The sequence below is a fragment of the Phoxinus phoxinus genome (assembly GCF_949152265.1).
Source record: "Phoxinus phoxinus genome assembly, chromosome: 13".
Lineage (NCBI taxonomy): Eukaryota > Metazoa > Chordata > Actinopteri > Cypriniformes > Leuciscidae > Phoxinus > Phoxinus phoxinus.
The window spans coordinates 34,355,421-34,379,719 of record NC_136888.1 but is presented as its reverse complement, the minus strand read 5'-3'; the positions used below and the strand labels follow the sequence as shown (position 1 = coordinate 34,379,719).

The 24,299-nt window shown below is 38.8% G+C and overlaps 1 protein-coding gene across 1 annotated transcript in view; it reads left to right on the top strand.

The window, feature by feature from the left end:
- Positions 1-24,299, top strand: part of akt1 (v-akt murine thymoma viral oncogene homolog 1) — a 62,694-nt gene that overhangs the window by 5,288 nt on the left and 33,107 nt on the right. Inside the window, exon 2 of the mRNA XM_079634053.1 lies at positions 1,228-1,348. Coding sequence (XP_079490179.1) covers positions 1,300-1,348 — 49 coding nt within the window. The 5' untranslated portion in view covers positions 1,228-1,299. The remainder of the gene's footprint in view (positions 1-1,227; positions 1,349-24,299) is intronic.

Below are 24,299 nucleotides of genomic sequence, written 5' to 3'. Positions count from 1 at the left end.
AATTCATTTTCAATCAGATATTTTTGGTCGCCCGAAAATATGCTGTATACAATATCTTAAAAGGAAGCTGCATATGTATGTTTTAGGCCAGTCAGGTGACTCATTTACTGCGTCCCTATTGGTTCCTTTGCCTGAATAAATGAAGCCGGCAGTCACTGGTCAATTGTGTTTATTTATGATGCTGCCGTCTTTAAACTCGACTTCCTGTCACACAGGAAGTGGTTTCCTCTGCAGTGAGTCTGATACTGCAACTCTTTATCTCTGCGATGAACGCCTGACAGTCGAGACCCGCAGACGCGCAGCGTTTATTGTTGTGGATAGTGGATGGTAATAATAATGTGATGGCTGATCAACTTATTGAACGTCACAAGGAGCTTTTATAAAGGACAGTAATCTAGATCTTGGCAATCTAGTGAAGTCTGAATATTATTAATAATACATTGAAATGTTTATTGAGCATTAATGCCTTTAATCATATTGTAAGTTGTGTGCTGGTTTTACCACAGTAAACAGACAAATCCCTTAATTGCTTTAAGTTTAGCTTATATTTGCATATGCATTTATTTGCTCAATAACATTTTTGAAATATTTGTATAATTTAAAATAGCTTTTTTCGTGAATATATAGTAAAGTGTAATTTATTCCTGTGACTTTTCAGCATCATTACTCCAGTCTTCAGTGTCACATGATCCTCCAGAAATCAGTATAATATGATGATCTGATGCTCAATTAGTATCAATTGTTAATGGTGCTCAATTATTATTATTATAGAAGTTGAAAACACACAAAAAAAGTTATTTAAAAAAGCATTTATTTGAAATATAGGCCATTTGTAACATTATAAATGTCTTTACTGTCACCTTTAAGCATTTATTGCATTATATTGCTGAAAAAAATATTCATTTCTCACCCCAAACTTACTGTATGTTTCTAAAAGTGCTAAATTCCCATTATAAATATTATTATTTCTGATTAAATTGAAGTTTCTACACATTTAATCAACAGTTAAAACCTAAAATTGTGTTTTCATGCATTTTCAAGCTCTACATAAACCAAGGTGGAGTTTTATCAATATAATCATGTTTCCGGGCTCAAATGTCTTTAGGCTTTTGCTTTATGTGTATGTTTTTGTCTGTAAAGTGTTTATTGCTTCCATGATTCTGGGATGATCTGGTTTGACGTGTCTTCAGAGTGAAACGTGTCTGATCTTCTCCTCTCCTCCACCAGGAGACCGTGAGCTGAGGTTTGCGCTGGCCGGAGCGAAGGACTCAGATCTGGAAAGACTGACGGCCGGAGAGCATGACGACAGACGGGGTGATCGTGAAGGAGGGATGGCTGCACAAGCGAGGTGTGTGTGTGTGTGTGTGTGTGTGTGTCTGTGTGTGAGCTATCTAGCAGGAGTTGATCTGCTTTGATAACGAACAGAACATGTAGGTTTCAGCACCTCGAGGCAAATGTGAGAGGAAGAACAAATTACTGACAACATGCGAGTGGAAGAGAGAACAGAGCATCACAACAGCTCAATAGGTTTCCCTTCAGGCTGTTTTTTTACACACACACAAACACACACACACACACACACACACACACACACACACACACACACACACACACACACACACACACACACAATATTCTGCATTTTTACATTTTTAATAAAACATTGTTTTTTATGTTTTTTAAGCTATTTGAATTATGATGAATCATGAAATGTCCTCATAAACCACGTTTAAGTTGTAATACCAGTGCAATACACATGTCATTATACACATTTGTGTCCTCATAAATCACATAAACAAGAGCACACACACACACACACACACGCACGCACACACACACACACACATACACACACATAGCATATAGCTGACAAAGTTTATAAAGAATCAAAGATTTGTTTGATTACCTCTGAATCTGGAGTTTCCCTTAAACTCTGTTGGAATTAGTTTTATCTAAAAGAAAGAAGTGATTTTGAACTGAAACGAGTCGTCAGTAACTCAAGGCTCTCTTCCTGTTGAACCTGCGTAGGTTTGTAACTAATTTGCATAATGTCACCCGATTGGCTGAACAGCGTCTCTTGGCCCCGCCCAGACTGGAAGAGTTTGGTTCGTGTTGTTCATGTCGAGAAGACGCTGTTTGATACGGTAAAACCCACGCCATCGTTACTGTTCGTATCACTGTGATCAAGAGCTGAGATTCAGATATGATAATGAGCGTTTGCTTTCTGACCAATCACAGCAGACTAGGCCATCTGACCAATCAGAGCAGAGCAGCTCTTGCTGAATAATACTCACACAGGTCAGTTTATTAGACGCATTAAACTTGTGAGGTAACGCAGCGCTGTCTCACTCGCTCTACACTATCACACTAAACTGAGTGTGTTAAAGTTATAATGTTATTCTGTGTGTTAGTTTGTTGGCTGTATAAGACTAGCAGTAAACTAGATCAACATTAGAATAACATACTGATCATATTCTAACATTTCATCATGTTGAGCTATAAAACATGAATTACTTTTATGTACATTTACTCACCTGTCTAATAAAGTACATGCGAGAGCGTCTCTGTCGAGTGGAAGTTAGTCGCGGACGCTAGCTCTCGGCGTCTCGAAAACGCCACTCCTCGTTTTAGTTCTCCTTTTGTCCCAAAGTCTGCTTGCCATGGTCCATAATGTTTGAACGAAACAACAACAGCGTGAGCGCGCCGCTAGACGTAACGAAGTTGTCCACGTCTGTCGCCATGGTTACTACGGCAGTACTTGAGCGGAAACCAGGGATAACGCGGATAGTACATCAGGGACGAGCATTATTTAAAATTTGGATTTTCTCTGAAGTTAAAAATCTTTGGGAACTTTTGGGATATTGTAAGTACACAGCAGGAAATATATCACACTGTGCAAGTGATTTTTGGATATTTTATTTTATTATTATTATTGTAGCTTTAATGACTAGCTAAACATTATGGTAGCTTGAAGCTTCTCTCTGGTTGCTGGTTTGTGCTACTACAGTATATGGTTTGTTTAGTCGACTCTTTTGGGTTTTCAGGTGCTTTTAGAAACATTTCTGACTGTTACCACAATTGTGGACATGATGCATGACGAATGAAATCGCATCACTTCCACTCTGCTAACCAGAGCACACACACATGCGCGCGCGATGGCTTTAGCAGGAGATGGTGACGTCAGACGGGCGTCTGGTTAACCAGAACCGGAAGCAGGGAGGAGGTGGCGAAGGGGAACAACCGGTATTTAGATCTCAGTGGCTGATACTGAAATATGTGAATGGAGGGTCTGCAGGGACGGGAAGTGTGTTTTCCACTCGGGCTCTTACTAGAAGTAATGTCTGGGCTGACGTTCGGATTTCCCCCAGCCATACTCGTATATCATGATGGGGTGAAAGCAAAAGCTAATTGTTTGTGCATTCAATTGATGTTTGTTTGATGTGTCTCTTTTCTAATAAAGTAGGAACTACGTCTGAGTCCTTCACTCTAAAAAAAAATGCTGGGTTGTTTTAACCCAAATTTTAGGTCAGATATGGACAAACCCAAACGTTGGGTTAAAATGTAATTTAAAAATGTACCCGTTTAAATTCAGATTTTTTGTTTTTAATTCCATTGTGAGATATTGCGTATATATACCGTACCATCAATCAACAGTTAATTTTTTTTTATATATATATATATGATAATACTTTTATTCTGCATAGATGCATTAAATTGATCTATAAATAATGTCTGGGCTGACGTTTGAATCTTTTCCCCCAGTTATAGTTATATCACGATGTGGTGAAATGTTAATGTTAAGCTAAATGTTCATATATATATTAGATGTTTGTCTCTTTTCAATTACGTCTGATTCCTTAGATCTTATGAATTCCTTAAATATTTAAAAACTTCTAAGTGATCAGACTTACCTAATATTTACATGTTTAAACCCCTTCATTTTTAGCTTTTAATTCCATTGTGAGATTTTCATATATTGCGTATTTGTGACCCTGGACCACAAAACTAGTCACATGTGTAATTTTGTTTAAATTGAGATGTATACATCATATAAAGCTGAATAAATAATCTCTCCATTGATGTGTGGTTTGTTAGGATAGGACAATATTTGGTCGAGACACAACTATTGAAAATCTGGAATCTGAGGAGCAAAAAAATGTAAACATTGAGAAAATCTCCTTTAAAGTTGTGCATTTATGTTCACGATTGTGCTGCATTCACTCACAAAAATACATGTTTTATATATTTACGGTAGGACATTTACTAAATATCTTCATCAAATATCTCAAATTAGTTTGACTGTATTTCTGATTAAATAAATGCAGCATTAGTGAGCAGAAGAGACTTCTTTCAAAAACATTTGGTAACTTGAATGTAAAGATTCAATGTAATGTAATGTTTTGGAAATATTATTTTTTTCCCATTTATCTCCAGATTTAGTTTCATTCTGAAATCCTTTCATTCTGAAACACACACACACACTGAAACACACACACACACACGTTTGTTTTGCTATACTTTTGAGGACATTCCATAGGCGTAATGGTTTTTATACTGTACAAACTGTATATACTATCCCCTTACACTAAACCTACACACACACACACACACACACACACTAACCCGACCCCTAATCCTACACACAAAACTTTGTCTTTTTACATTTTTAAATAAACTTTAATTACTTTATTTTTATACCAGATTTACAAATGAGGACGTTCCTAAAGGAAGGGTTTGGAGATTTTGTCAGGTTTTAGTCACTTCTTGGTACAAATTTGTCCCCAAAATATAGTTAAGCAGGTACACACACACACACACACACACACACACACACACACACACACACACACACCTCTCTCTCTCTCGTCTCTCCCTCCCTTCAGCAGTGTGTGTCCGGCCGGCTGTCAGTGCGCCAGCATCTGTGTTCAGTGAAATGTCACCGGGATTGTCGTCGTGTTTCGATTGGACAGCGCTCGTTCCCCTCGGCCAGAGCAAAAGGCTTCTGGTGAACGGGTGAAGATGTCACGTCACTGTCAGCTCACCTTTGCCACCGTCTGCCATCACACAGACGGGTTGTTTAGTGCGTTTGACCCGAGTCTCGATGAGACAACACACTCTCAGAGTTTAATACAGCAGTGTGGAATCTGACAGCGTCTGTCCAGCTCGAGATGTGGAGAATGTGAGCGTTTATCCGTAGACTTCAGCTCTTCTAGTCTCGTGGAAAAGTGCTGTTCTTCCTTAGTGTTTTTGTCTTGTTTTCCAGTACAAATATCTAAACATTCTTACATCAAGATGCATTTACTGGAGAAGCAAAATCTCACAAGATAAGAAGTCTTATTTGAAATTGATTTATGCTTAAAACAAGAACAAATATCTGTCAATGCGGTCAGACAAATCAACTAGCTTTCCCTTTGAGTTAAGTTTATTTTTCTGAGCCCGTTGGTAGATATTACTTCTTGGTTTAAAATCACGCTTTTAATGTTGTTTATGTGTCTATGTGGTGTTTTTAATAAGAAAAACTTTTTGTAAGTTCATAAGTGGACAGCATTGCTGAGTATTTTCTGCTTAAAACTGCAGTGAACCAAAGACAGTCTCAAACACACGGTTTGAAATCACTGGTGTTTCTGACGTCACACAATACCTTGTAACCAATCAGATCAACGTGTGATCGTCCACCAGTGGATCTCTGAGTGAGTGAGTGGAGGCAGGGCTCATTTGCATATTCATAGAGCCGCGCATACTAAATGAGTCGAGGGTGTCGAGTTACAGTCAAGCTATTTTAAGGCATGATGAAATTTTCTTTAAGGAAAAAAACGTTTACATGTAATTTTGATGATCAAAGATTAGTTTTAAGGGATAAAATGATTGACTACAGGGAAACTTTAAGCATAAACTTGAGGTAATTGGTCGTTTACGGGCCCATCTGATCTGGCAAAACATATTTGGCAAACGTTCAATTGCGTATCTGTGTTTGCGCTCTGGAGGCCGTCAAAGGTTTCTATTTACAATGTGTTTTTTCAGCGTTGAGCAATGTAGCCAATCACAGCCATATCTGTTGATTTCTTGAATTCAGTGGCCAATCAGAGGTGTTTAAGTTAGTCAGAATCCCCTCACCGATCAAAACGCCGGAGTATTGCATGCTTGCCAATCAGTAAAAGTATCTTGATTTGAGAATCTTTAAATAATTGTACTGGAAAACAAGACAATTTTCTGCATGTTCTATCAAGGCAGCTGCATAGAAATGAAAATGTTCTTATCATAAAGTATTTTTAAATTAGCTCAACCAAACCCTTTGTGATTCTTTCAAGACCATTTTGATAAAACATGTCCACAGTTTAATTAACTTAAAGGTACACTGTGTCGTTTTTAAGTATTTTATTAGCCAAAAATCGGATTTCCAGGGTAAGGCAATGCATGAACTGATCAAATGTGTACTTTCAATGCAATGCAAAGTCACTTGGGATAAAAGCATCTGCCATTTGCATGTTATTAGAGAGACATTCGAGCGAGCAAACAGAGAAGACAATGTGAGAAGATGCATTTCTGTTGTTTGCTGGTAGTTTGAGTACAATGACAGACTTCTGAAGCGTGGTTATTATCTCAGCGATGGTTCCTCTATGAATCCAGGTCATTGTGCACTTGTCTATAAATATAGTTTAACGGCAGCAGCCGAGGGATTTCTTTCATTTGTTTTAGTCTGTATTCAGTTCTCCAGCCGCTGAAAAACTCCTCTTTCAACCTTAAGCGGCATCGACCTCGCAATCCCGGCACCGGAGAAGGTCACATTCTCGATTCTCCGACCTGGTGCTTTTGTTGCCTTTAGCGAAACCTAATTAGCCTCCCGATTCTGTATCAATTAGTCATGTGTTGTTCATGTGTAGGAATCTGGCATTTCTTAGTTCCTTGTTTTCTTTGTACCAGCATAAAATCAATGTTCCTCTTCCTATTATGAATTCATCTAAAGAAATGCATGTTTATCTTCATAATCTTTGACCAAACTGATTTTGATATGACAGATATCTTGCTTCCTTAGAATCATGTATTGAAAAAGTAATACATGTCCATTTTTATTTTATACTGTGTTTGTAAGTGCAAGTGCAAGTGTCAGATGTGTTTTCAGACGTTGTGTGGCTCTGTTTTGTCTGTCGGAGCTCAGCAGTTTCAGCATCTGGAGTGGATTGACGTCATACACTCGTCTAATTCATTCCAACAAACGTAAAGAGGCTGTGTTTTATAAAGCCAAAAATGCACTGTTTTTCTGCCAAGTGAGGACATCACGAAACATCAAAGCATGAGAACATCAAGGCCAGGAGCTCAGCGAAGGCCAGTAAAACTGAGGCCTGATTCACCAGTTAAACTCTCCATTATCTGAGCTGCGCGACTGGTGTGAAGAAACGGGAAATCAATTAGAATGTATTTACTGGATAAAGATACTTTTTGAAATTCCTGCAAAACTAGATAGCATTTTCAAATTAATGTAACCCAGGTTTTGCTGTGTGGTTGCTAGGAGGATGCATGAGTGTTGTGAGTGGTTGCCTGGGTGTTGCTAGGATTATGCATGAGTGTTGTGAGTGGTTGCCTGGGTGTTGCTATGTGGTTGCTAGCAGGATGCATGAGTGTTGTGAGTGGTTGCCTGGGTGTTGCTAGGATTATGCATGAGTGTTGTGAGTGGTTGCCTGGGTGTTGCTATGTGGTTGCTAGCAGGATGCATGAGTGTTGTGAGGGGTTGCCTGGGTGTTGCTAGGATTATGCATGAGTGTTGTGAGTGGTTGCCTGGGTGTTGCTATGTGGTTGCTAGCAGGATGCATGAGTGTTGTGAGGGGTTGCCTGGGTGTTGCTAGGATTATGCATGAGTGTTGTGAGTGGTTGCCTGGGTGTTGCTATATGGTTGCTAGCAGGATGCATGAGTGTTGTGAGGGGTTGCCTGGGTGTTGCTAGGATTATGCATGAGTGTTGTGAGTGGTTGCCTGGGTGTTGCTATGTGGTTGCTGGGAGGATGCATGAGTGTTGTGAGTGGTTGCCTGGGTGCTGCTATGTGGTTGCTAGCAGGATGCATGAGTGTTGTGAGGGGTTGCTAGGAGGATGCATGAGTGTTTTGAGTGGTTGCCTGGGTGTTGCTATGTGGTTGGTAGGATGATGCTTGAGTGTTGTGAGTGGTTGCCTGGGTGTTGCTATATGGTTGCTAGGATAGTGCTTGAGTGTTGTGAGTGGTTGCCTGGGTGTTGCTATATGGTTGCTAGGATAATGCATGAGTGTTGTGAGGGGTTGCCTTGGTGTTGCTATGTGGTTGTTAGGATTATGCATGAGTGTTGTGAGTGGTTGCCTGGGTGTTGCTATGTGGTTGGTAGGATGATGCTTTAGTGTTGTGAGTGGTTGCCTGGGTGTTGCTATATGGTTGCTAGGATAATGCTTGAGTGTTGTGAGGGTTTGCCTTGGTGTTGCTATGTGGTTGTTAGGATTATGCATGAGTGTTGTGAGTGGTTGCCTGGGTGTTGCTATGTGGTTGCTAGGATAATGCTTGAGTGTTGTGAGGGGTTGCCTTGGTGTTGCTAAATGGTTGCTAGGATAATGCATGAGTGTTGTGAGGGGTTGCCTGTGTGTTGCTACATGGTTGCTAGGATTATGCAAGAGTGTTGTGAGTGGTTGTCTGTGTGTTGCTATTTGGTTGCTAGGATGATACTTGAGTGTTGTGAGCAGTTGCCTGTGTGTTACTATGTGGTTGCTAGGATGATACTTGAGTGTTGTGAGCAGTTGCCTGGGTGTTGCTATGTGGTTGCTATAATGATGCTTGAGTGTTGTGAGGGGTTGCCTGTGTGTTGCTGCTACATGGTTGCTAGGGTGTTGCTGTAATGCTAGAGTGTTCTGAGAGTTTTTCAGGGTGTGGCTTTTTGGTTGCTGGGATGTTGCTATGATACTAGAGTGCTTTTTTGTTGCTAGGGTGATTCTATGATGCTAGAATGTTTTTAGTAGTTGTTGCTATTGTTACTGTGATGCTAGAGTGCTGTGAGTGGTTGCCAGGCTGTTGCTACGTGTTTTCTAGGATGATGCTAGAATGTTTTGAATGGTTGCCACAGGGTGTAGCTATAATGCTACAGTGTTGTGAGTGGTTGTCAGAGTGTTGCTATTTGATTGCTAGAATGTTAGTATGATGCTAGTGTGTGTTACCTTTTGGTTTCTAGCATACTCTAATGTTTTGAGTGGTTGCTAGAGTGTTACTACTATGGTGTTCGAGAGTTGTGAGTTGTTGCCAGGCTGTTGCTATGTGGTTTCTAGGATGATGCTAGAATGTTTTGAGTGGTTGCTACAGAGTGTTACTAATATGATGCAAGTGTGTTGTAAATGGTTGTCACTGTGTTGCTATTTGATTGCTGTGTGGTTTTCTATGATGCTAGAATATTTTGAGTGGTTGCCAGGGTGTTGCTATGATGCTAGAGTGCCGTGAATGGTTGCTTGGGTGTTGCTATGTTGTTGCTAGGATGATACTAGAGTGTTCTAAATGGTTGCCTGGGTATTTCTATGTGGTTGCCATATAGCTATGGTGCTAGAGTGTTGTGAATGGTTGTCAAGGTGAAGCTGTTTGGTTGCTGGAGTATTACTATGGTTCTAAATTGTTGTGAGTGGTTGCCAGGCTGTTGCTAAGTGGTTTCTAGTATGATTCTAGAATGTTTTAAGAGGTTGTTGTTAGAGTGTTACTATGATTCTAGAGTGTTCTGAGTGGTTGCCAGGGTGTTGCTATGAAGTTAGAGTGTAACTATGATGCTAGAGTGTTCTGCGTGGTTTCCAGGGTGTTGCTATGAAGCTAGAGTGTTGTGAGTGGGTACTATGTGGTTTCTAAGATGATGCTAGAGCATTTTGAGTGGTATACAGGGTGTTGCTATAATGCACAAGAGTGTTGTGAGTGGTTGCCAGGGTGTTGCTAAGGTTTTATGATTGTAATTTTGTTAAATTATCAGATTTAGCACATTGTTGTGTGGTTTAAGTGTTTTGTGGGATTTTTTCAGCTCTTTCCTGGTCCAGCAGGTGAAACTGGTGTGTTTGATTACTACACTGTTGATCTGAGGATCCATTAATGTCTGGTGCACAGATGCTCCAGGACGACACACACTCAATTTAACACAACAGTTGTGTGTGTTTCACATGTCTGAGGTGTGTCGAGTGACTCGAGTCGCATGTAAAGACGGGTTACCCGCATCACGGTGGTCATGTGATTAGAGAGCATCCTGGGCGTCAGTCTCCCTAGTCTGGGTGTGTGTGGGTTTAGAGTGTGTATGTCTGTATATGTGGGTGCGCCACTCTTCTTTGAAATTTGCAAAACTCAGATCTCAATCTTTGCTCTAGTGGTAATAATGCTGTGACACATCTCTGTTACATCTGCTACATCTCTGCCTTTGTTTTTAACCTTATATAACCTCTATAACCTTATATAACTTCTATGATAATTCATCATAGAACTCAAACCCTCGCTTTTTTTCAGTGAACGCTTTTTAGTGCATCAGTTTGTTCAATTTTTTTCCTTTTTTATTTTATTTTACATGTACCCTGTGTCCTGTTTCACATAGTTCTGGTATGCAGTTAATTTTCAATTTGTAGTTAGAGTGTTACTATGATGCTAGAGTGTGCTGAGTGGTTGCCAGGGTGTTATAAAATTATACTTTGTAGCATTTTTCACGCGTTTTGGTTCCTTTTCACACCACACTGATTGCTCTGGTCCGAATCAGTTGACGAGTTGATGAAACGGGCTGATTGATACACCACTTTAGGCAGACAATAAAATTTTAGAATGAAGCGAGGATGTGGCTTGAAAATAATGTTTTACTGCACGCGGCGAAGGCACATCACAAGTCACTTCAGGAGGAGGCGTGCATTAATGTTGCTAAACAGTGACATAATGCACAAGAGTGTTGTGAGGGGTTGCCAGGGTGTTGCTATAATGCTAGAGTGTTGTGAGTGGTTGCCAGGGTGTTGCTATAATGCTAGAGTGTTGTGAGTGGTTGCCAGGGTGTTGCTATAATGCTAGAGTGTTGTGAGGGGTTGCCAGGGTGTTGCTATAATGCTAGAGTGTTGTGAGGGGTTGCCAGGGTGTTGCTATAATGCTAGAGTGTTGTGAGGGGTTGCCAGGGTGTTGCTATAATGCTAGAGTGTTGTGAGTGGTTGCCAGGGTGTTGCTATAATGCTAGAGTGTTGTGAGTGGTTGCCAGGGTGTTGCTATAATGCTAGAGTGTTGTGAGGGGTTGCCAGGGTGTTGCTATAATGCTAGAGTGTTGTGAGGGGTTGCCAGGGTGTTGCTATAATGCTAGAGTGTTGTGAGGGGTTGCCAGGGTGTTGCTATAATGCTAGAGTGTTGTGAGTGGTTGCCAGGGTGTTGCCATAATGCTAGAGTGTTGTGAGGGGTTGCCAGGGTGTTGCTATAATGCTAGAGTGTTGTGAGTGGTTGGCAGGGTGTTGCTATAATGCTAGAGTGTTGTGAGTGGTTGCCAGGGTGTTGCTATAATGCTAGAGTGTTGTGAGTGGTTGCCAGGGTGTTGCCATAATGCTAGAGTGTTGTGAGGGGTTGCAGGGTGTTGCTATAATGCTAGAGTGTTGTGAGTGCAGTGGTTGCCAGGGTGTTGCTATAATGCTAGAGTGTTGTGAGTGGTTGGCAGGGTGTTGCTATAATGCTAGAGTGTTGTGAGTGGTTGCCAGGGTGTTGCTGTAATGCTAGAGTGTTGTGAGTGGTTGCCAGGGTGTTGCTATAATGCTAGAGTGTTGTGAGTGGTTGCCAGGGTGTTGCTATAATGCTAGAGTGTTGTGAGTGGTTGCCAGGGTGTTGCTATAATGCTAGAGTGTTGTGAGGGGTTGCCAGGGTGTTGCTATAATGCTAGAGTGTTGTGAGTGGTTGCCAGGGTGTTGCTATAATGCTAGAGTGTTGTGAGGGGTTGCCAGGGTGTTGCTATAATGCTAGAGTGTTGTGAGTGGTTGCCAGGGTGTTGCTATAATGCTAGAGTGTTGTGAGTGGTTGCCAGGGTGTTGCTGTAATGCTAGAGTGTTGTGAGTGGTTGCCAGGGTGTTGCTATAATGCTAGAGTGTTGTGAGTGGTTGCCAGGGTGTTGCTATAATGCTAGAGTGTTGTGAGTGGTTGCCAGGGTGTTGCTATAATGCTAGAGTGTTGTGAGGGGTTGCCAGGGTGTTGCTATAATGCTAGAGTGTTGTGAGTGGTTGCCAGGGTGTTGCTATAATGCTAGAGTGTTGTGAGGGGTTGCCAGGGTGTTGCTATAATGCTAGAGTGTTGTGAGTGGTTGCCAGGGTGTTGCTATAATGCTAGAGTGTTGTGATTGGTTGCCAGGGTGTTGCTATAATGCTAGAGTGTTGTGAGTGGTTGCCAGGGTGTTGCTATAATGCTAGAGTGTTGTGAGTGGTTGCCAGGGTGTTGCTATAATGCTAGAGTGTTGTGAGTGGTTTCCAGGGTGTTGCTGTAATGCTAGAGTGTTGTGAGGGGTTGCCAGGGTGTTGCTAAGGTTTTATGATTGGTATTTTGATCTGGTTTAGCACATTGCTGTGTGGTTTAAGTGTTCTGTGGGATTTTCCAGCTCTTTTCTGGTCCAGCAGGTGAAACTGGTGCGTTTGATTACTACACAGTGAACACTTTTTAGTGCATCAACATTTTCCTTTTTATTTTATGTGTATTTTTTTTACATGTGTCCTGTTTCACATAGTTCTCATGCCCTTAATTTGTCATGATGGGAAGGGATTCATAGCCTGTGTTTTTCTCTGAACACAGAGATACAGAACAAGCGGTTCTAGGTCTTTTCTCTCACATTATCACTAAACGGACCCGCTGAACGCTAATTGTCTCAGTTCAGCTTCAGGCGACACTGTCATGGATCGTCCTGCACACAGATATAGCCGACGGAAAGCACAGATTTCTTTGACCTGCTTCTACACAATTTTCTGCAATCAGTGTGTACACGTTTATATCAGTCCAAGCTACGTTTATACTATACAATAAGCACTTCTAGGGGTGTGACTAAAATGTTATACCATCTAATTTCACACTTACTGTATATTTATCTGTACAATACCATTCAAAAGTTTGGGGTCGGTAAGATTTCTTATTGTTTTTGAATTAAGTCTCTTCTGCTCACCAAGGCTGCATTTATTTGTCAAAAATTGTGAAATATTATTAGTATAATAATAATATTATTTGCAATGTCAATATAGAGTAAAGTGTAATTTATTCCTGTGATCAAAGCTGAATTTTCAGCATCATTACTCCAGTCTTCAGTGTCACATGATCCTTCAAAAATCAGTATAATATGATGATTTGATGCTCAAGACACATTTATGATTATTATCAGTGTTGAAAACAGATGTGCTGCTTCATATTTCTGTGGAATATGTTGATTTTTTTGTCTTTACTATAACTTTATATCAGTTTAATGCATCCTTGTTGAAAAAAAGTTTTCATTTCTTTATTAAAAATTCTTACTGACTTTTTTTCTTTTCTAGTGATTTACCTTTTTTTTAAAGTAACCATGTAGTTATTTCTCATTAGATTATTATTTTTATTTTATTTTGCTCGTCCACCATGAAAGCAAACACACTTATTCCTGTCCGTACCCCATAATACTGCAATACACAAAATGCTCATAAAAAAATTGAAATCATTGAAATCAGTCGTGCTGCTTCATACATCTGTGGAAACATGATGCATTGATTTTTTTTTGTTACATAAATGCCTTTAAGTATAACTTTGGGTCAGTTTAATGCATCCTTGCTTAAAAAAAGTTTTAATTTCTTTAAAAAAAAAAGTTAAATCGCCAGAAAGAAAGAAAAATTTTATTTAATTTTTTTAAAGAAATTACAACTTTTTTTCAGCAAGGATGCATTAAACTGACCCAAAGTTATACTTAAAGGCATTTATGTTACACAAAAAAAAATCAATGCATCAGTTTCCAGAGATGTATGAAGCAGCACGACTGATTTCAACACTGATAATAATGAGAAATGTTTCTTGAGCATCAAATCATCATATTAGACTGATTTCTGAAGGGTCATGTGACACTGGGTCATGTTCAGACAGAGACAGAGAGAGTCAGAGGAGAAGAGGAGATGTGTGTCGCGCTGGGAAAGCTCAGCACACGAGCGTCAAACGTCTAATGAGAAATGATCGTGTATTATCAAGTATTTAATGTATTGCAGTATTATGGGGTACGGGCAGTAATTAGTGTTTGCTTTCATGGTGGGCGAGCAAAAAAAAAATTTAAATGAGAAATAACTATATGGTTACTTAAAAAAAAAGTTATATCACCAGAAAGAAAGAAAAGTCAGTTAGATTTTTTTTTTTTTTTAAGTAACCATATAGTTATTTTGCATGTATCTAAAAGATTCTAGATTTTAGAATCTTAGTTATTTCTCATTTGCTTTTTGGATTTTTTTTTTTTTTTTGCTCGCCCACCATGAAAGCAAACACACTAATTCCTGTCCGTCCCCCATAATACTGCAATACACGAAATACTCATAGAATATAATTTCTCATTAGACGTTTGACGCCCGTGTGCTGAGCTTTCCCAGCGCGACACACATCTCCTCTTCTCCTCTAACTCTCTCCATCACTGTCGGATCGTGACAGCTGAGGCACGTCAGCGCCGGGTCTCTGGCTGGACGAGCGTCGGATCACGGTTCCCCGGTCCCCCGGTGCATCTCTCTCTCTCTCTGTCTGGAGGCCAGCAGGTCCCGGTGCTGCGGGTGATGGCAGACAGGCTCCTGCTAAATGTGCTGGAGAGATGTAAATTACCAGAGTGCAGCTGTCAGCGTGTGTGTGTGTGTGTGTGTGTGGGTGTGTGTGTGTGTGTGTGTGTGTGTGTGTGCGCCAGCAGGGTCTGCTTCTGTCTGCGTATCTGCCCGCTGTGTGCTTACTTTTCTGTGCCGAAACCTCCTGCTCTGCAATTGTGCTGCTCGTCCGGCCCATTTTTCTCTCTGCCTTCCTCTTCTTCTGTTCCTTCTCTCCACTTTCTCTCCCTCTTTCACGCGTGTCTGCTGGCGTTCCCCGTGTTTCTGATCGCTGTGGTCTCGCCCGTCTCTGTCATCCATCACGAACATATCTTCAGCTGTTAGAGTCGCTGTTGTTTCAGAATGTGTTTGTCAAGTGGGTGAGAGTGCTGTTGTTTTATATTTAGATTATTTGAGTAAAGATATACGAGTAAACTTACACAACAGTCTACACACTTGGACAAAGGTTATTTGATTGAAGTGTCACAGATTCATTTTACTGTTACATCTTAGATTTTTAGGAACATTAGATTTTTAGGAACATTAGATTTTTAGGAACATTAGATTTTTAGGAACATTAGATTTTTAGGAACATTAGATTTTTAGGAACATTAGATTTTTAGAACTTTTGATGTTTACAATCTTAGAATTTAGAACCTTAGATTTTTAGGAACATTAGATTTTTAGGAACATTAGATTTTTAGAAATTTAGATTTGTAGAACTTTTGATGTTTACAATCTTAGAATTTAGAACCTTAGATTTGTAGAACATTAGATTTTTAGGAACATTAGATTTTTAGGAACATTAGATTTTTAGGAACATTAGATTTTTAGGAACATTAGATTTTTAGGAACATTAGATTTTTAGAACTTTTGATGTTTACAATCTTAGAATTTAGAACCTTAGATTTTTAGGAACATTAGATTTTTAGGAACATTAGATTTTTAGGAACATTAGATTTTTAGGAACATTAGATTTTTAGAACTTTTGATGTTTACAATCTTAGAATTTAGAACCTTAGATTTTTAGGAACATTAGATTTTTAGGAACATTAGATTTTTAGGAACATTAGATTTTTAGAAATTTAGATTTGTAGAACTTTTGATGTTTACAATCTTAGAATTTAGAACCTTAGATTTGTAGAACATTAGATTTTTAGAACTTTTGATGTTTACAATCTTAGAATTTAGAACCTTAGATTTTTAGAACTTTTGATGTTTACAATCTTAGAATTTAGAACCTTAGATTTGTAGAACCTTAGATATTTAGGAACATTAGATTTTTAGGAACATTAGATTTTTAGGAACATTAGATTTTTAGAAATTTAGATTTTTTAAATTTTAGTTTTTAGAATCTTAGATTTTAGAATCTTTGGTTTTTAGAATCTTATATTTTAGAATCTTAGATTTTTAGAATATTCGATTTTAGAATCTTAGATTTTTAGGAACATTAGATTTTAGAACCTTAGATTTTTAGAACCTTAGATTTTAGAACCTTAGATTTTTAGAACTTTAGATTTTTAGAATATTCGATTTTACAATCTTAGATTTTTAGAACCTTAGATTTTACAATCTTAGATTTTTAGAACCTTAGATTTTAGAAGCTTAGATTTTTAGAACCTACAGATAGTTATTTAGTCTAATAAACCTGGCATAATGTTTGACAAATTAATTTAGTTTACTTTGGATAAAAGCGTCTGCTAAATGCCTAAATGTAAATGATTGGCTTCACGTCATTTCCAGGAGTGCTTGAGTTTATATCAGTGATATATCTGGGGCGGTTTACAAGACACCAGGCAGCATTTCCTAGGAATATAGTCACCAGTTTGAGAGGTTAGTGAGATCAACAGTCTCTTCCTCTCTAAATGACCCATTCTTGACCAGAATAAGCTGAAAAGTGAAAAATAACCCTGAAAAGATCTGATGTGCGTGTGTAATTTTCCATGCACATATTAGGATTTATAGAAAATAAATGTGGCATAAATATGTGTGCACTGGTTTACTGGTGTAAGCGGAGTAATAAAGTACACTAAGATTTAGTCCATATCTCATATTTTCCTACGGTCTTGTATAGGCTACCGTTAAACATACTTACTGTAGTATCACATGGATGTGAATATGCATATGGAAGTTAAATGCAGATTAGGGATGTGCCCGAAGCTGAATAAATAATCTCTCCACTGATGTGTGGTGTGTTAGGATAGGACAATATTTGGTCGAGACACAACTATTGAAAATCTGGAATCTGAGGAGCAAAAAAATGTAAACATTGAGAAAATCTCCTTTAAAGTTGTGCATTTATGTTCACGATTGTGCTGCATTCACTCACAAAAATACATGTTTTATATATTTACGGTAGGACATTTACTAAATATCTTCATGGAACATGATCTTAATATCCTCATGATTTTTGGCATAAAAGAAAAATGGATCATTGTGACCCATATAATGTATAGTTGCTATTGCCACAGATATACCCGTGCGGCTCCAGACTGGTGCTGTGGTCCAGGGTCATCATATAAGCTCTATAAATGGTTGTTTTGGGGTGGGGATGCATATATACGCACGTCTTCCACAGACTGTGATTTCTAAAGGCAATTTTGTACAGGTTTTACCATGCATATGGTTTTATAAATCTGAAAACATTTGTGCTTACGTAAAATCTGGCTTTTGTGCATACGCACACTTTTAGGAGGAAATATACACAACGATTCATATACGAGACTCCAGATGTTATGCTGAAAAGCTTGCAAGATTTTTAGTATTGCTATATGCTGCAATTTCATTTGCTGAAAATGACCTTTTAAACATGATTCAGTCTCATTTGACTGCATAATCACGACTCACTTTGACAACAGACTTCTTACATTAGAACATTTGCATTGTATATCCTCAAATCTTCCAGCTTCTTTCACGCAGAGCATCACTACGAAACTTTTCTGGTAATGTGGACAGGATTTGATGTTCACACATCGGCCTGCTTAGTTAGGGTTTAAAAGACACTTAATATACAGTCAAACCAGAATATATTCAGACTACTTCAACATTTCTCACATTATCACAGTTAATATTCACTATAGTTCAGAAAGTGATAATAAAATATGAGCAGAACTCAGTTGATATTTGACATGTTTTGTCCATCCTTCTGTTAGACTGTCACACACACACACACACACACACACACACACACACACACACACACACACACACACACACACACACACAGATTTTGTCCATCCTTCTGTTAGACTGTCTCACACATGAATTATGTTGAATATCTGTCAGCTGGTAAATTTAACTACACAATTAGATAATACCAGTTTAGCTCGACCAGTGACCAAGCAATGCTTCAGTGTGTGTGTAAAAAGAGCATTAGCAATTACAGACAAAACACTGAAGAAAACATGATCAGCTCAAAGTGTCTGGATAATTTTTGGCCCCAAATTTTTATAATTTTTACTGGTAATCGGTGTATGAAGAGTTTTTGGGTATAATATGTCACAGTTTACTTTATTTTGCTCTCCTCACTTACATAATGAACTATAGTGTCCTGCACACACTAGTAAAAATACACTGGTTTGACTGTATTGACTAATGTTATAGAATCGACTGCACTGACACTATCAAACGAGAACAAAACTTAAACTCAATGTTGTCTGTATGTCACTCGTCACAAAAGCTGATGTTTTCAGGCCTTCACAGACGCAATCTCACAACAATAACGTCATTCTGTCGGGACTCATGCGAGCATCTGTACGGGTCGCTGGAATTTTTCGCTCCTGTTTGTTTGTTTTCTTTGAACTATCCCAGTAAACTAATCCATGGAGCGCTTGTTTACCGGAACGAAAAGGGGGTGAAAGAATCTACAACACAAAAAGCAGCGGAGGGGGAAAAACTTCCCACAGTGTCTCTATGGTAATCAGCAGGTGCCTGTGGCCGGCGAGAAGAAGTGAAGCCTTTCTTACGAGCGTGAGAAAGAGTGTCCGACCCCCCCCCCCCCCCCCCCCCCCCCCCCCCCCGCCTCCGTTCACCCCTTTTCTCTTGTACGGTGGCAAAACCCACCCCAGCGGCAACAGTGGTGTCTGCCAAACGCTCCCTCTGATCCAGCTGCAATGAAAAACGGGACCAACAAAAGAAGGGAAGAAAAGGAGAAAGGCAGAAGAAGATGGAGAAGCTGCGGAAGAGTTTAAGCTCCTGGTTGGCAGTGCCAGGATGCTCGGGCAGAAATTCACTTTATTTATCTGGAGCGGGAATATTTGCCTCCTTTGATTTAAAGGGGCGTTTGTTACTAATGTAAAAAGGCAAATTCATATTCTACTCATATAAAAACACAGTTTATGCCAAATTCTTAAATGGGAAGACAAAAGAGAGCAGCAGTGACTTGGTTGCGGAAGTATTTTCCCCTTGCAATATTTTAGTGCTTTTTTATTATTTTATTTTAGTGATTTTTAAATTTAGAGTGATTTTTTTATTTATTTTTTTTGCACAAGAAACCACTTCATACTATCAAAGCACATTAAATCCTTCACTAGATATGCAAAGAAAAGATTATTATGAAATATTTAATGTTTTATTTTAGGCCTGCCTAGACCAAAGTTAAGGGTTTTGTTTAGCTTATATGGGAAACATTATAAGATAATATATGCATAAATAATATATAGACATTTTAATACCGTAAATATGCACATGAATGCAGAATGTTTGTGTGTGTGTGTATGTATGTGTTTGTTTATATATGTATACATGTGTGTGTATATGCAATGCATGTATGTATTTGTGTGTGTGTGTATATATATATATATATAATATATACACACACATATACGTATATAAAACTATTTCTGCATTAATATGTGCATATTTATTTAAATTTCTATGTATTATTTATGCATATATTTTATGCATATATATATATATATATATATATGCACACACACACACATTGCCTAGCTGGCCACTGATACATTGCCATTGTTTTTTAAATGTTGATATACTTAGCAAAATCAGTTGTGAGTATTACATAGCAGATAGAAAGATGGCTATAGGCTTTACATATCTGCTGTAGAGCATGTTTGTCACTGCCGGTGGCCTTTCAGCCCTGAGAGCCGGTTAGGGACGACCCGCTGCTGGACCTCTGGCTCATTGATATGCAGAGGACGGGCTCGTCCGGCACAGCTGCAGGATACCCGCTCACAGGGGCTCCAGGGGGAGAGGGGGAGGCCCAGGAAAAACCAACAAAAGAGCCCCCCCATTCCCGGTTTTCAGAGATTTAATTCCCTAAATCCTGAAGCTCTCCTCCTCTCCTTCCTTAAACGCCTCCTTTCTCCTCTCACACACAGCCTGTCACCCGCGTTTCCCATCCTCTCGCTCGTCCTGAGCCATGAATGCAGCGGCAGTGAGAAGTGTCAGAAGGTCTCGGGACGTGTCAGGGAGTCTCAGGAAGTGGCAGGGAGTGGCAGGTGGGGTCAGTAAGTGTCGGGAAGTGGCAGGGAATGGCAGGTGGGGTCAGTAAGTGTCGGGAAGTGGCAGGAAGTCTCGGGAAGTGGCAGGGAGTCTCGGGAAGTGGCAGGGAGTCCCAGGAAGTGGCAGGGATTGTCAGGAAGTGGCAGGGAGTGGCAGGGAAGTGGCAGGGAGTCTCAGGAAGTGTCAGGGATTGTCAGGAAGTGGCAGGGAGTCCCAGGAAGTGGCAGGGATTGTCAGGAAGTGGCAGGGAGTGTCAGGGAGTCCCAGGAAGTGTCAGGGATTGTCAGGAAGTGGCAGGGATTGTCAGGAAGTGGCAGGGAGTCTCAGGAAGTGTCGGGAAGTGGCAGGGAGTCTCAGGAAGTGGCAGTGAGTGTCAGGGAGTCCCAGGAAGTGTCAGGGACGTCTCAGGAAGTGTCAGGGAGTGTCGGGAAGTCGCAGGGATTGTCAGAAAGTGACAGGGAGTCCCAGGAAGTGGCAGGGATTGTCAGGAAGTGGCAGGGATTGTCAGGAAGTGGCAGGGAGTCTCAGGGATTGTCAGGAAGTGGCAGGGAGTCTCAGGAAGTGGCAGTGAGTGTCAGGGAGTCCCAGGAAGTGTCAGGGACGTCTCAGGAAGTGTCAGGGAGTGTCGGGAAGTGGCAGGAAGTGGCAGGGATTGTCAGAAAGTGACAGGGAGTCCCAGGAAGTGGCAGGGATTGTCAGGAAGTGTCAGGGAGTGTCTGGAAGTGGCAGGAAGTGGCAGGGATTGTCAGAAAGTGACAGGGAGTCCCAGGAAGTGGCAGGGATTGTCAGGAAGTGGCAGGGATTGTCAGGAAGTGGCAGAAAGTGACAGGGAGTCCCAGGAAGTGGCAGAAAGTGACAGGGAGTCTCAGCTTTAATTTACTCGGTTTGTATGGTCTTTTGTAATCTTCTTTTCATTTTAGTAGAATATTGCAGAATATTAAATATTTCATCTTTAATTTAATGTGTGTGTGTGTGTGTGTGTGTGTGTGTGTGTGTGTGTGTGTGTGTGTGTGTGTGTGTGTGTGTGTGTGAGTGTGTGTGTGTGTGAGTAAATTCTATATATATATAATATCAATTATATATGTATGTATTTATAAATATTTATTTATTCAATATATATATTTAAATATTTAATTACATATATTTATAATTATGTATATATACAATATATTATATGTTATGAATATTACTGATTCATATTTATATATCTATATATTTGTAAATATATATACATAAATTGTAAAAAAACACAAGTATATATTATATTATGTATTAATAATATATATATATACATACATATACAGTATATATATATATATATATAGTAATAATTGTATACTATATACAATATACATAATATGAATATAATATTTTTTTATGTATAAATTGTATATGCTTTATATTTATATTATATATCAATTATTAACATTAATTGCGTATATATATATATATATATATATATATATATATATATATATATATATATATATATATATAATATTATAAATTATAGAACAAGTACATATTGTATTATGTATTTACATATGTAATTATGTATATATATGTAATATATATATGTTATGTTATGTTCATTCTTAATATGAATTATCTATATATAAATATATACTTATATATAATGTAATGTAAATTATAAAAACAAGTATACACACATACATGTATATATAATATTTATGTTATACATTAATTATTAATGTTAATGTTTGTATGTAATGTATATGGAAATCTGTCTTTCTGTCTCGTATGTTCACAGATAACGTGAGTATGTTTGAGATGCTTGGCAAACAATGGTCTGTTTCTCCAGAGTCTAATTTGTTTAGATGTTCTCGGTTTACAGAAACACACACACACACACACACACACACACACACACACACACACACACACACACACACACACACACACACACACACGTCTGTAGTAACATCAGTCTGATACAGGTGATGTGTGTGACAGCACAAATAAATGCAAAACTACATGAACAGCTGTATCATTGTTCCTGGTTTACGTCTGCGTCATAGAAAAGCAGCGTGTCAGAAAAGTAGTCGAGTGTGAGAAAGAGGAAGAACGCAGAGACAGGAAAAGGTTAGATGAGAAAGGGGCACATGTACAGAGGAAGGTGAAAGAGACGAGGAGACGGTCAGACGGATGTGGTGGTCGTGTTCGGTGTCACATGACTGTGTGTGTGTGTGTGTGTGTGTGCTCGGTTTTGTGATTTATGAGGACACAAATGAGTATAATGACGTGTATTACAACTTAAACGTGGTTTATGAGGACATTTCATGAGTCTTCATAATTCAAATAGCTTAAAAAACATAAAAAACAATGTTTTATTAGAAATTTAAAAATGCAGAATGTTTCCTGTGATGGGCAGGTTTAGGGAGAGGGTGTGTGTGTGTGTGTGTGTGTGTGTCTGTGTCTGTGTGTGTGTGTGTGTGTGATGGGCAGGTTTAGGGATAATGTTAGTGTAAGGAGACATAATATACAGTTTGTACAGTATAAAAACCATTACGCCTATGGAGAGTCCTCACAAGGATAGCAAAACACACGTGCGTGTGTGTGTGTGTGTGTGTGTGTGTGTGTATTCCGTGATCGAATATGGAACACTGGATGTTGAACACCACAATGCTTTTATATCGGTTCTCATATATATATATATATGTATATACAGTCAGTGGTCCTTGAAAGTTTGTGAACCCTTTGAAGAATCTGTGAAAATGTGAATAATTGTAACAAAATAAGAGGGATCATACAAAATGCATGTTATGTTTTTATTTAGTACTAAGATATTTTACATAAAATATGTTTACATATACTCCACAAGACCAAAAAATGGCAGAATTTATAAAAATTACCCCGTTTACAAGTTTACATACCGTTGATTCTTAATACTGTGTGTATTACTTTTAATGTTTTTAGCTCTATATGTTTATTAGTTGTTATGTTGTTTGTGGGGTTTTTTTTGTGTGTTTTTTTTTGTATGTCTGGGACTACGGATGGAAATTAGCATTGTGCTAAATCCGGCGAATTTATGTTAATTTCGATTGTACGTTCAATAATATGCACTGTCCCATCTAAATAAAAAAATACAAAATTAAAATAAGATGCTGTTCTTTTGATCACAAAAGATCACACAAAAAAACCTAAATACAATCACTTTCGATGTGACATAATTGCTTATTACTTTTGACCAAAAGGTGGCGCTGACACCAAATTTGCGTGGTGTGGTCAGTGTTGGTTGGCAAAGACACGCACCAATTTTGGTGTCAATATGCCAAATCTTTGCAGAGATACAGTCTCAGATGCAGCTTGGCATCATGCCATTAAATTCGTTGATGTGGCAAACGAAAAGAGTTTTGTCCATCGACATGAAATTCATACCTTTATGCCAGTCTGAAGATGATCCGAGCCAAATTTGGTGAAAATCAGACCAAGGGTCTAGAAAGAGTTTGAAAAAGTGTGTCGAAATAGTCCACAGGAAGACTACGGCATAATTGGCACCAATGTTCTCGGCTTGATCAAATGTAATGTAATAGATGCTCCCTCTCTCCAGCTGATTTAACACACACGTCTAAATCAATATTGGTCATCTGGTTTTCAAACTTTATCTGAAGTCATAAAAATTCTAATTAAGCCCTGTCCGTTGATTGCAATATTTGGTATTCCAAAGGAGAGCTTAACTAACCAACCGGGACCAATCGGACATTATTGCTTTTGCATCACTTCTTGCCCGTCGTAGAATCTTATTGGTTTGGACATCCGCTATTCCACCAGCGGTGACCGCATGGTTAAGAGGTGTTTTATTTTTTCTTAACCCTTTAAGTGTCACTCCCCCTTTTTTTTAATAGACGTGAAAATGCACATTGCGATCTTAAATGGTTGTAATTCAAGAATGCTTTGGAAGATAGATGTAAGATTGGTCTTGTTTTAAAAAAGACATTTGAAATAAATTAAGAAAGTGAAACAGAAAAAAGTTATAGAAGTTTGAGTTTATGAAAATATACAATGTAAAAAATTTAATTATTCATATTTTATATAAAATATATTTTTTCAAAACCTGGTGGACTCTA